The sequence below is a fragment of the Ovis aries genome, chromosome 1 (assembly GCF_016772045.2).
Source record: "Ovis aries strain OAR_USU_Benz2616 breed Rambouillet chromosome 1, ARS-UI_Ramb_v3.0, whole genome shotgun sequence".
NCBI lineage: Eukaryota > Metazoa > Chordata > Mammalia > Artiodactyla > Bovidae > Ovis > Ovis aries.
Window position 1 is genome coordinate 25,428,592 of NC_056054.1, and position 13,407 is coordinate 25,441,998.

The following is a 13,407-nucleotide window of genomic DNA, read 5'->3' on the forward strand; positions in this document are numbered from 1 at the left end:
TATACCATGTTAGAATTTAAGCTTGTTGACCGCAGAGATACTCACCTTTGAAATTATTTCAGTGAACTAGCAATCAATGTGAAATTTTCATTGAGGGTCCTCTGTAGTCTTACTTATGCTTTCTGAACTAAGATTGTAACTTCTGTGCCTCTGGACTGCCAGTTCTGGGTTATACAATAAGTAAACAAAGCATATGCTTTAGAATACCAGCAAAGCCAAAGTGAAAAGACACACACACACAACTTCCTTAAGTTGTTTAATATTTCAGCAAAATCACTAAAGTAGTCAAGACGGAAAAAGTCAGAACCTTGTTGGACTTCTTCACATTTATGTTTTGGTCTTGTATTATTTTTATTTACACATTAGGTGAATTGGTGGGACATCAAAATCTTTTCAGTGCTTAGGATCTCCAAAAATCTTAATCCAGCTCTGTAGGCATCTTAAATTACCCTAAGTTTTATTTCTTGTTATTCAGCAAAAAGAATTTTATTTCATGAAAATTATAACCCATGTATACCTATACTTCACATGAGTACAATTTAAGAATCTTCCTTATTACACTGTCTTCTCTTAGAAACCATAATAAATGCTAGACAGCAACTCTCATAAATTGGATTAATGCCAGTTATCTCTTATCAGCCAACAATACTACTATAGCATCACACCCTCCAGCTGTACTGAAGGATTACATACTAATTGCCCAGAATAATCAGAAGTAAATTATATTATTTATGGTATTTACTGGTATATATGGAATCCTAAAAGTTCTATTTGAAATGTCTAAATACACGTAAGAATCAAGAGGAGTTAATTTCTTGTGTTGTAGTTCATGTTTGATTCACATTTCAAGTTTAGTTACCTAAGAAAATAGATCTGGTTACTTTTCTGTTAACAATTCCGTTAAAGGAAACACCACCAGATTGCTCAAAGTTCGAACTCTCCCTCTACCTACCAGGCAATCTGTTACTAATGACTATCCAGATGTTGTTGATGTGTTTCGTTGCTAATACCTACAGTGTACCTCAAGGAGCTCGGTATAGATGTTGCTTGAAAACATGCTTGCTAGAGACCGGTAATAATTAGACCACCTGTCACTTTTTGTTTGGTTTCATTTTGCCCACTGGGTGCATCATGCAACCGTGTTGGATATTTTTAAGAGCAAAAAATATAGAAAGCAGTAATTAATTAATCTTACATAGCTAAAAAAGGAAGTAAAAGTACAGAGAACTGGTGCCTCGGACGACTGAAATAAACATTAGGGAAAATACTATTCCTTTACATTTAAACACCCCTCCCCCACCCCCAACAAGTCCCATCTAAAGTAGTCAGAGAGAACTTTGACAAAAACAAAGGCCCTTCTTAGAAAACCCTTCCCAAGACCTACTTTAAAAGATTTTTTTGGCTTTAAAGTTAATTGCTTTTCTCCCTTTCCCCAAAGAAATGGAATATTTCCGTTTCAAGTCCCTGGAACATTAAGGCTTCAGTTCGTCGTGATTTCTTACCTACACCATGCCTTTAGTTTTCGTAACAATCAGTCTAGAAAAGGCTTTTGCTTTTTCTGAGCACAGTTTTTTTGCTGTCAGTCAGGTCTCTCCCTCCATCCCCGCGGCCACCTCGGCCCACCGCGGCCCTCAGCGTTGATCTGGCAGGTGCGAGGCCGAAGCGCTGGACTGAGAAAAGGAGGCCGAGTTTGCACAGAGCGCGCCACGGAGGTGGTGGCGGCAGCGATAGGCCTGGCCTCCGGAACTTCGAGAGCATGGCCGGGGAGCGCTGAGGCGGGCGGCCTGCCCCGCCAAGGCCCGGGAAAGACTAGCTCCGCGCCAGCCTCCTCTCTGCCTTCCAACAGTCAGAGCCGCCGAGCCTCCGAGGCCCTGCGGCTCTCCGCACCCTTAATTAACAAGCCTCTTTTCCCCACCTCCGGCCCCGCCGGCCTCAGGACAGCTCGAGGTTTCACGTCGCACCCTCCATTCCGCCCGCCAGCCAAAGGAGGCCAAACCCGGCTTCGCCGGGCCGAAAGCCGCTCCAGCCCGGGCCTGGCCGCTGGGCTGGCGGGTGGGAGCCAGCGCAGGAGACAGCGAGGGAAGCGCAGAGCCGGGAGGCGGGAGAAAGGGCGCGGGGCAGGGGGCGGGGCGAACCGGGCTGAGAGCTCGAGCGCCACCAGGGCGGAGGGCGGGGCGTGGGCGGCGCCCGGCCTTCCCGCTCCCGCGGTGCTGTAACTCCGCCGAGCCTCCTTAAAACTCTGCCGTTAAAATGGGGGCGGGTTTTTCAACTCAAAAAGCGCTCAATTTTTTTCTTTTCAAAAAAAGCTGATGAGGTCGGAAAAAAGGGAGAAGAAACCGGCACCGTCTCTGCAGCGGCAACAGAAGCAGCAATTGTTTGAGCGAAAAAAGAAGCGAGGGAGGGAAGGAAAAGACCAGAAAGGGGCACGACGCACAAGTGTCTGTAGGGGTGAAGGGAGCAGGGACCTGTGATTTGGGGGGGACCAGCTACAAAAGAAACTGTCACTGGGAGCGCTGCGGCTCGGGAGGAAGCGGTGCTACCCGGCTAGGCTCCCGGGCACAGCTGGCTGGCGGCCGCTGCCCTATCGGCGGCACAGGCTGGGGGCACAGGCCAGGGGACTGCGAGAGGTTGGCGAAGTGGCACAGGGCGCCGTTGAGCTCTCGCCGAGGGCGGAACTGGCTGCGCCCTGGAATTGTGGCGACTCGCAATACTCAGAGCTTGGCCTGAGACTTCCTAGGACCCTCCCGATCTCTGGAGCCCTCAGAAAACCGAGAAAGGAAGGAAAAGAAGCGGCGGTCGTTCAATGAGCTTCTACATTAGGAAGTCTGAACTGGCTCGGTTGTAGGCGGGAAGTTACCGGTGGGCTGCCCCGTGCAGCCGCGATGCTGCAGCGCGCTGCCTCAGCAGCCGGGGCTCCATAGACACTTCCCGCATCTCTCTCCCCCTTCCTCACGCTGCTGGGCGTCCCAGGACCCGGTGGGGCCGGCATGACCGGCTTGCCGGGGGCCCGCCGCGCGCCCGGCCGTCTCCGGAGACGCGCGCCGAGCCTGGCTCCCACGGCCTCTCAGGCTCGGAAGGGCTGCGGTAGCCCGGCGGGCGGGCTCCGGAGCCCTCCCGCACGGCATTAGCCCGCAGCTCGGCCTGGACGCGGATTAAGACTCATCCGGAGAATCGAAGGCCACGGAGGAGTCCTTACGACCTGTAACTTGAGGGCCACGGAACTGCTACTCTCGTTTGATTTTGGTGATCATCTTTAACCCCCGGAGCACATCAGCATCCAGCCACCGAGGCGCTCTCCCTGCAGCGGAGGACTCAGAACTACCCCTTCGCCGAGACGGATGGAGACCGAGCCCCTCCGAGGACCTGCCCCTGCGGTACTGGCTCGCGCGGCTCAAGTCACTACTGTGAGCAAGGGTGGGTTAATACCTTTTCTTCCCCCTAAATGTCTCTTTTTCCACGGTATTTTCTGCCCTAACGTAGTCCCTTAAATCTCCGCATACATTCCTCCTGGAGATCTGTAGTGTAGGTACGTGCCAGCTCTGCCTACATTTTACTTCCAGAGTAATTTACCAGGAATATATGTGTGTCTGTATATCTCTCAGTTTAATCACCAGAATTCTTCATAGGGGTTAAGCTAAAAAGCGAGGAGCGGAGCCCCTCTCCAATGGCTCAGTTTTGCTGAATAATCACGTGTGAATCGAGGGGCGGGCTTTTGGCAGGCAGATCTTACTAGTATTTACTACCAAGCTCTACTCCAGATTAACCATCCCAGTCCTTCTGTCAGTCTCCGATGCCATCATGCAGCCTGGTTAGGAGCGAAGGAAAGGGGAAAAAGAAAAACAACTAATTCATCTTTTCCCGATCGTCAGGACCCTAAAGAATGGCCGAGCCTTGGGGGAACGAGTTGGCGTCCGCAGCTGCCAGGGGGGACCTAGAGCAACTTACTAGTTTGTTGCAAAATAATGTAAACGTCAATGCACAAAATGGATTTGGAAGGACTGCGCTGCAGGTTGGTATCCAGAGAGGTGGGGAAAACAGGTCAACAATGTTGCCTACGTGACCCGGGTTTCTAGAATAATAGCTTTCAAGCTTTCAGGGGTACTAAATTTCACTGTTTTTAAAACTAGTTGGTTGCCATATTTTATATCTTTAAGTGGATCCAACTCCCCAAAATGACGTACTTTGAACAAACTCGTCAAATCCAGTAACATCCTCTATATCAAGTCGGTTCCAGGTTTGGTCTTAATTTTTGGAATGTTTTTGTGACTGTGGGGATTGTGTACCAGTCGTAGCAGCGCCGAGTTTTTTGGTTTTTTTTTTTTTTTAGACAGTTCTGTAAACACGTTATTATGATTATTATTTGAAGTAAATACACTGCTATTAGTGGTTTCCGTACTTTGCTCCAATAATTGACTTTAACGTTAATTTTCTTGACTACTGGCGAGGGTATTTTTTCCTTCAAATGCTTCAAGTTTTGACAAACGACCTTTCCTCATTTGGAATGGGTGGCCTGGGCACAGGCACAGGATGTACATTTCACAGTTAATATAATACCATCCACCCATTCAGGATTGAGGAGGAATAAAAAGTTGAATTTTCTAATCAGAGCTCAGTTTATAGTGTTTTTGTCTCTGCGGTCTTACCATGGTATGTTCTAATTTTTAGTAATTAGATTTACAAGCAACAAATGAAACATGTCCAGCTGCCAAGTATTGTACCTAATAACTTTTTTCCTCCTCTGAACGTTATCATGTAACTTGGTTGAAAGGCTTAGAAACAGAAAAATGGCTAAGTAGTCTCAAACAGTTGCTTTATCTGAGTTCTGATGATATTCTCAAAAGCAGTTCGTATTTGAAATGCAACACTTAAAAGCTGTTTTTGAAAATCCACTGGGGAGAGGGTTTTTAGAGTGCTTTGTTTTTAATTGCAAGAATGAGAAATTTAAGTGACAGGAGATGTACTACTAACAGACGAAGTCCATACACTCTGTATATTTTAAATCAGAATACACTGACTTTGCAAAAATTTCAGTATTAAGAAAGCTTATACATACTAAATTATTTATCTTGTTATTTCAGGTATATTAAGTGGGGAAAGGATTTTTTTCTTTTTCCACCTTTTAGTTTTTAACAGGTATTGTGATGATAGCAATGTCACAAATTTAACATATTGAAATTTTTCCTATTGAACATTCAAAATATTATATAAATCTCACAAAGAATGAGCCACTTAACCCTGTAAGAATAGGATCTTGCAGGACTTGTGACGAGCAGGAAGACTAGGAGATTAATACTGCAAAACAAAAGTTTTGACAAACATTTTTAATATAACTCTGCGGTCTTGTTTGTATTAAACATACTTATCAAGATATTAACACCCACTTATTGTGGCTTAGTCCTAGTACATATAATGAAACACACACAAACAGGAGTCTCAAAGCTTGTTTTCAGTATGTATAATCCCGACTCTGAAGTTGTATCATAACTCAAGAAAGAACTTTCTTTCAAAACAGTTTCCAGCATTGCTATTATTTTCTGTGGAATATGGCAAAATTTCTCCTACAGTAATGTTTATTTAACTGAATTACAAAAGGTTTTTCCCTCTTCCTAGTGTTAGCCTCTCAATCAGGATAATATCAAAGGCCCTGATCGTACATTTGCTTTACAAAGATTCAAGGTGTCTGTCTCCTATTTTTCCCAGTTCAGGTCTTTAAATGTAACTAAATATTTAGAGGCAATTGTGGTAAAAATTAGATTGTGTTAATTTTTAATAACCAAAAGTGTATTTCATCTAAGTTCTTAAAAAATAAATTATGTATCATTTTTAACCACTGCCCCAAAGGAAGGGCCAAAAGTCAGCAGTTTTATCAACAGGGAAGCTTAACATCTTGGTCATCTATATAGTTTGAATTTATAAAATATTATTCATTCTAAATATATTTTATATTACTTAATTTGTGATTTTTAAAACAAACATTCTAAAGAGATAGATCAGCTTTGTATGTTTTTCCAGGATGTATTTAATTTCGAGTGTCTACTATGCAATCTGTTTACTATAAATTTAGGTTATTATGAATATACCTAGGAATAAAACAATTAAAATGCTGAAATTTCCTTGCATGTTAATGAGACTATATTTTTTCACAACTAGATTATATGTATTATATAATTTCATGCTGCTGTACAAAATACTTTATAATTATGAGAGCCTAATAGAGACCTCTTATTAGAGTGAAATATATTCAAACACCAGTATATAAGTCTTTATCATGTAAATTAGTTGTATGTTGATAGTAAATTTTAATATCAAATTCTGGCTTTTAAAATATTGCCAGTTTACAAATAACTATTCCTAAATGCCTGATAATAACTGCTAAAGGAAATAAGATGAGGTCACCAGTTGATTAACAAATAGGCTGAAACCACAGACAAAGCTTTCTATGTCCCAAAATATACATTAAATATCTTACTTTCTCTTCTTTTGCTGAATTGAAATTAGGAAGCTACCTAAAACTTTTTAGGAGACAGTAAAATAGTAGAATGACTGTTCCATTCCTTTTAAGAACAGTTGCCATACAGTCTTTTCCTATCTAATACAGGCACATCATTAATATGTTATGTTTTAGATAAATCAGTATCATTGGCAATGTAAAAAACACTTGCTTTTTTTAAAAAAACACTTTAATATTCAATAACATTTTAAATTTTCAAGTGGAGGATTCTAAGCACTAAATACACCTAGTAACCCACATGAAATAATTGCAAAGAAAAAAAATTTTTAATTACTTGGAAACTTGGGGCTTATCTGTTTGGAGAGAACGTGTGAAAATTAATAATTTAAGAAAATACCAGGTTTGGATTTTTAAGAGATCATTTTTACACTGGTAAAATCAGCCTAGATGGAGTCTGGTGTGTGGAAGCATTTCTTTGAGGATTTAAAGAAGCTCATTCTCCTTCTTTTTAGCTATTAAGAAAAATTTTACCCACATTTAATTTTACAGAATCAATACCCCAGGCACAGTTTATGAACATGACGAACCAAACAGAAGACTTACTTAAATCTCAAGTTCCATTTTTTATTTTAATAAATTCATGAAATTACACAACTCTTTATGGGAGACAGAGAGCTGAGTTGTCAGCGAATTTTGTACAAATAGTACTCATTCTATTTTTATTAATCAATATATCCTACTTGATGGCTCGTTTAAGATATTCCATCATAGAAGCTCAATTTTTAGAAGTTTTCTTCTACTTTTACCTAATAGTACTCATCTGCTGCAACTGAGCCCTTCAAACTCCATCACATGGGTCCTCCCAAAGCACTCCTTCACCAAAAAAGTTACATAAATAGAAAGATGGATATTCTAAAATAGTCTTGTAGTAGGAGCGCTTGAAGGATTCTACCGTTTTTTCTTCTTTTCTAGGTTATGAAACTTGGAAATCCGGAGATTGCCAGGAGACTACTACTTAGAGGTGCTAATCCCGATTTGAAAGACCGAACTGGTTTCGCTGTCATTCACGATGCGGCCAGAGCAGGTTTCCTGGACACTTTACAGACTTTGCTGGAGTTTCAAGCTGATGTTAACATCGAGGATAATGAAGGGAACCTGCCCTTGCACTTGGCTGCCAAAGAAGGCCACCTCCCCGTGGTGGAGTTCCTTGTGAAGCATACGGCCTGCAAAGTGGGGCATCGGAACCATCAGGGGGACACCGCCTGCGACTTGGCCAGGCTCTACCGGAGAAACGAGGTCGTTAGCCTCATGGAGGGCAACCGGGCGGAGGGAGCTGCGAATCTGCAATGAATGTGGGGAGGGCTCTCCCACGCTGCCTTCTGTTTTGTCAGTTAATTGATTGGCTGTCCTATTTTAATATCATTTGTTAAAATTCAGTTTTGTCATATTTTAAGCAGTTAGTTAAAGCCTCTGAAACTGCCAAGTGGAAATCTTACTACAGCTTTATGAATATATTTAAGCAACATCTCTTTCACCTGCAAAACCCTGAATTCTAACATGTAATTGCAAAAGCTTTGGCTTTCTTCTGAATATTTTATCTTTCCCTGACTTTTCTCCTTGCCTCTCCCTTTGCCAGTCTCAGTACCCAACTTGGAGACTTTGTTTTTAAAATGGTTTGTCCTGATGCTTCTTTTGCCTGATTAAAACACATTTTCAAAACAGGACAATGTTTTCTGTGATTTCCACTCCTCTTATAATCCACACGTGATATGCTTCTTGCTAAGGAGAAGTAAACTGAAAGATCATGGTGTTTTAAGTCTTGACATTAGAACTAGACATATTCTATTGATGATCCAGTTAAATGCTTTTCTTTCTCTCCTCATGCCTCCCAGCAAAGATTTTACTTGATGCCTAATATGTCTGCTTTAAAATAGAGTAAGAACACATTTTTTTGGAAATCAAACCTGAAATTACCTCTGTGTAGACTTATCCTAATATTTGATCTTCCTTTTTTCTCAAAGTTAAGTCGTTGAAAAACAGGTTTCAGAAGTAACAATCTGGAATCAAATATATGTTAGCCCTAAAAGCCACTTCAAAAAGAAATTGCCATTAAAAAGTGCTTCCCATTTGTTGATTTTTTTAAATCACAAAATGAAACAATTGGTTAAATAGTATATTTCCCAAAAGTATACCATAAGTATGCTAAGTGTAACAATGGCTTTTTCTCCCTAAAATACCAGAAATGTAAAATTATAAAAGTTTAAGTATTAAAATGCACTGCAAATACCAATATTGAGGTGATAAAAAGCTTAGCAAGAGCATATACATATTAATTACATATGTGTCATTATTTATTTAGGGGCTACAGTATAATATAGAAACTTTTACAGTAAATAAATAGGCCACTCCTACACGTAGTACTTGATTCCCTCAAAACTTTTTAGTAAAGACATATAAAACTCTTAATAATACATCTAGTTAAAAATTTTTTTGAATGAAGTGGAAATATCAAATTTCCAAGAGAATTTTCCAGTATCTACTACTTACTATTATTTTAAAGATTTCACCAAAGGATTTCAATGCAGTTACCTCTTATAAATTTATAAATACTTTATTCATCGTCTCCCACATGAACAAAAATGTTTTACGTTAAAGGTCCCTCCTGTTTCATAAGCTCCCTGCCCTCACTCCAAAAAGAACAAAATACTTGAAGGTTTATTGAAGGACATGGTTCTGATGCTTGCCCTAACAAGGATTGGAAGGTTGCAGACAAGTGGTTTTCGATAATTTATTTTTCATAATAGTATAAAAGAATATGCAAGAAAAAAATCCTTTTCATTTGGCATTTTAAGTTCACCTTCCCTATGTCAAGTGCAACAAGACTTCAACTTCTGCCATCTCAAACCACAAGTTACTGAATAAATTTATTTTTGATAGCAACATGAAATTAAATGTAAAACACTTATTTTAAAGTTTGGGGGAAAAGTAGAAATTGAGATGATTATGAAAGAAAAGGGTGTATTTTGTATTTAAGAACTAGAATCAATATACAAAATACACTGCTTGAGTAAGCTGAATACTTTCTAAACACAAGACTATTACTAAAAATAAAAGTAATACTTCTTACAAGTTGCAACTGTAAAGATAAATGTTTCTCAAAGTTGATTTAATGGACTTTTCAGTATCCACCAAGTATAAGCATTAAAATCGCTCTTTAGCTATTTCGAATATAGGATGTTCATTGAAGTTAAAAGAGCGGTCCTTCTGCGCTTGCTTTAGTCTCAGTCGGTCGGAGCACGAAGTGAGGAGAAGGAGCTCTATCTCTCTTCATCAGCCTAAAACTTGCCTAGACATTAAAACATCGCCACATTTCTTTGGTTCTTCGCAGGAAATAGCTTTGCTAATCTAAGTATTTTAGAAATGAGTTGTGTGGTCCCCTCTAGGAAATATGAAAAGCCATTATTCAATCTCTTAAAAACCTCGACAATATTCAGTAAGACAAATATACCGAAATGTATAGGATGGAAGAAACGGTACTGCAGAGTTTAACGGGGGTTTAATTTACAGCCAGCTGAGACCGGAAAGGATCTGAGCTTTTTCAGATGCAGAGTACAGAGGCAAGTACTAATCAATGGAGTAACCAGGGCCTCAGGGGACGAAGACAGAGAAAGAGTGGCGCGGCAGTAGGCAGAGATGCGTTTCTCAAACTCAGTTCATTCTCTGAGCCCGCATCCACGTCGGGAAACCAGGCTTACCTTTTGCTCAGTAAATTGAACCCCCGGCTTATATCTGGGGCAAAGCAGGGCCGGTGAGGGGTTGCGGCGAGGGTGGGGGAGAACACCAAAAGGACCTCAGTCCACGTTCTGGTCTCCAAGCCACCAAGGAAACTGCATTTTATCATTTTTTGGTAGTAAATCAATAGTTCTCTGATAAACAATACACATCTCCTAATAGTGTGATGAGCTCCTACAAACACCACGCTGGGTGACCAATAAATGGACAAAATATTTCTGTCCCAGGAAAGCATTTCAGTTAGTAATATTGTAAATGTGCCTGATAATGTGGGTCAAACAAACGTTGTGGCCGTAGCCCCGGACTGGTTTCGAAATCTCAGTTCCCAAAAAGGTGCTTTCGGCTTTTGCCGGGGGAAGAAGTAATCGTCCAGAAGTGCTGAAAGAGCACAGTGCTGGAGCGAGAAAGGGTCGTAGTCACAGCCTTCCTGACTGCCCTAAGCGACCTTCATCAAAAAGGGGGGGTCGGGGGGTAGCGTGGGGGGGGGGGGGGGGGAGGGGAAAAGTCCGGGTCTTGGACTATGGAGACTGCTTTGATTTTTACACCACAATTTCAAAATAATCAGATTGACGTTAGGGACCTAATGAGAGGCTGGAGACAAGCTTCCAGCCTAAGAACCGGGGTAAAAAGGCTCTGCCCGTCGTCAACCCAAGTCCTCTATGGAGGGGCTGCAGAGTCATCCTTTCTGTTCCCTCGAAATTCTCCAGACTCCAACCGCAGCTCCCGGCTCCCTAGCGAGGAAGCTGGAGTCCAGAGCTCCCTCAGGGCGCGCAGAAAAGCCCGGGGTGGGGGTGGGGGAGTTTCAAAACCGTTAGCTCGCGTTGTGTTTTTTTTTTTCCCCTCCCTCGCTAAGGTTTCTTTTCTTTTCTCTTCCTGTCCAAATATTTCAAATTTCCGCGCCTTAAATAACAGTCTCCTTTTATTTAGTTAGTTTCCTCGGCAGGTTTGGCCGCCCGCTTGTCTCTGCCCCCCAGCGGGCCCGGGGCGCCTTGGATGCCTCGGTGCTGCCTGCAGCCCCTGTGCGCTGCCCCCCGGCCCAGCCAGCGCGGCCCGGAGCGCGGCCGCCGGAGCCACAGCCCCCTCTTGCCGCGACCTCGCCTGACCCGACTCTCCCAGCACCCAGAGCCAACTAAGGCCGCCCCCTGCCCGGACGCTCGTCTGCTCCCAGCTCGAGACTTCCCTCCCCGGACTTTGGAGTCTCTTCTGCTTTGGGGTTTGGAACCCGGTCGCCCTGGAGCGGCTGAAGAGCCGCGGCGATAGGAAGGCAGCGGAGGAGGCCGGTGGCCGGAGACTGCCCCAGCCCCCACCCCGCGGGTAACCTTGGAGGCGCCCTCGGAGTGAGTTGTGTGCGCTGCTGCGCCAGCCGGCTGGGGCAAGCGGGCGCACTGCGCGGCAGGCAGGAGGCGAGAGCGGGGGCGGGAGGGGGAGAGGGCCCCGGTGCCTCACTGCAACCGCCACAGCGCCCCGGGTGCTACGGGCTGCCAGGGCGGCCAGGGTTCCCCGGCCCTGGCCCTCAGGCAGCGGCCCCTGAGGAGGCGGCGGCCATCCCTCTGGATGGTTCCGGCGACCTATGCCTGAGGACTGGGGCCGGAGGGCGACTTGGGAGCAGGGGCGAGCGGGCCGGTGAGTGCCTAGCTCTCCGCAGAGGTGAGCTGGCGGCGGGACCGGGCGCGGCGGCTGGAGCAACTCCATGCCCAAAGCCAATGCCAGCACTCCCTCCCCCCTCCCCCCGTGACAGCTGAGGACAGCCGGGCTCCGAGCCTCACGTCCAACTGCGAGAAGGCAATTGCCTCTCCGGCTTCCCACCCTCTTCGACTGTCCGAAAAGTCCTATGGTGTTGCCTTTTACCCCCACAAATTATTAGACGTCCGGGACTGAAAATGCACATTCATTCGGAAAGACCCTCAGCTTGAAACACTGAGAATTGCAGGCCCGTCGGGACTTTGGGTGGGGCTGGGGTGCGCAAAACACCTAGAAGTGGTCTTGTTTTTTCAACCCGGAATAGAGCCGAAAATCCAGTATGGATCTTCAGCGGTGCCTGAAAAGATGAAAAACTCTGCAGATCTGGATATTCACTTGGTAAATCAAGTTTCCAGTGAAATGTTTTGCCATCTGCTATAGAAACATTGTGCGAGCTTCAGGTGTTACGATGTGGGTTTGGAATTTTCTGTGCTGTCTTTAATCCTCAAAGATATTCAATAACAGCATGGTAACACACCCGGCAAAGGAGCAGAGGTTATCCTTGCCACCACAGCACCTGCAAAAGCACAAGTGGGTCTCCTTCCTAAGTTCTAAAATGGCTTCAGGACGGTCCAGAGGTACCAGCACATAGGAGGAGAGGGACGGGGGGCTGGACGAGTTTGTACATTTTCTAAAACTACACAGATACTGTTATACTAAGAGTGTTTGATCTCATCTCTCCTCTCTCCAGTCACCATTGGTCAAGGAAGATTTTCAGTGTTAGGCCTATTCAATAATTCAACTTACAGACTTTTTCTCTTCCCTCCCCCCCCCCCCCCCCCCCCCAAAAAAAAAAAAAAAAAACACAACAGTCAGCCAAAAACATCAGCTCTTTGGGGGAGGAAGTAAAAAAACCACCAATCCTTATCCAAACTACCCGTCATTTCTTTGAGCACCAAGAAGAAATCCTACATATAATCTATACTGTGAAAGAAAAAAATAATTTACCAGGACCTCAGATGCATTCAATTGATATAATTAAAGTGATATTAATTGCCTTTTAACATTAAAATAATGGGACAGTTTGTGGAATTAATAGGTGAAAAGCTTAAAAAAACTGCATTGAAATGTTTCGAGATGGGAGCTTCTGCTCTCTATATTTCATAAGTGCAGTAGTTACTTAGAAAAAAAAACTGATACTTTATCTTGACCATATAAAGCAGTATCATTCTAATTTTATTTTAGTTATACACATTAGTTTTTCAGATTAGTTATAAGCAGAGTGAAAGTTCACATATAAAGCAAAACCAACATCTTTTAATGTTAAAAGTTTAATTTAGAAATGCAACTAAATTATCACAACTATACTAAAGTACAGTTCACTCCCTTGTTTCTTCTAAGTGTACAGTTTGTACAGCTTGCTGGTAAAGAAGTCTGTCCTGGGTTTAAAATGTATGCCTTAGAAACATAATTTCCTAAAGGAA

General features: G+C 43.3%; 3 protein-coding genes across 7 annotated transcripts in view; 2 read left to right on the plus strand and 1 right to left on the minus strand.

Annotated features, from left to right (window-relative positions):
• The window catches only part of FAF1 (Fas associated factor 1), a 497,312-nt gene extending 495,227 nt beyond the window's left edge, over positions 1-2,085 (minus strand). For both annotated transcript variants that reach the window (XM_042247840.2, XM_060408829.1), the window contains exon 1: positions 1,503-2,085. The gene's annotated coding sequence lies outside the window, so the exon portion shown is untranslated. The remainder of the gene's footprint in view (positions 1-1,502) is intronic.
• A 142-nt stretch (positions 2,086-2,227) lies between these two features.
• CDKN2C (cyclin dependent kinase inhibitor 2C) lies at positions 2,228-8,178 on the plus strand. 2 transcript variants are annotated; one of them, XM_012138615.5, is made up of 3 exons: positions 2,228-3,414; positions 3,870-4,009; positions 7,424-8,178. In XM_012138615.5, the coding sequence occupies exons 2-3, from the start codon at positions 3,881-3,883 to the stop codon at positions 7,799-7,801; spliced, it is 507 nt and encodes a 168-aa protein (XP_011994005.1). In that variant the 5' UTR covers positions 2,228-3,414; positions 3,870-3,880; the 3' UTR covers positions 7,802-8,178. The 2 variants fall into 2 exon arrangements, with proteins under 2 accessions (XP_011994005.1, XP_042103788.1); XM_042247854.2 differs by having other exon boundaries at positions 2,228-3,404.
• Positions 8,179-11,364: 3,186 nt separating this feature from the next.
• The window catches only part of C1H1orf185 (chromosome 1 C1orf185 homolog), a 187,165-nt gene continuing 185,122 nt past the window's right edge, over positions 11,365-13,407 (plus strand). Inside the window, exons 1-2 of one of the 3 annotated variants that reach the window (XM_060408847.1) lie at positions 11,365-11,580; positions 12,249-12,322. The gene's annotated coding sequence lies outside the window, so the exon portion shown is untranslated. Of the gene's footprint in view, positions 12,323-13,407 lie in introns of all 3 variants that reach the window. The other 2 variants (XM_060408849.1, XM_060408855.1) reach the window with 2 other exon arrangements.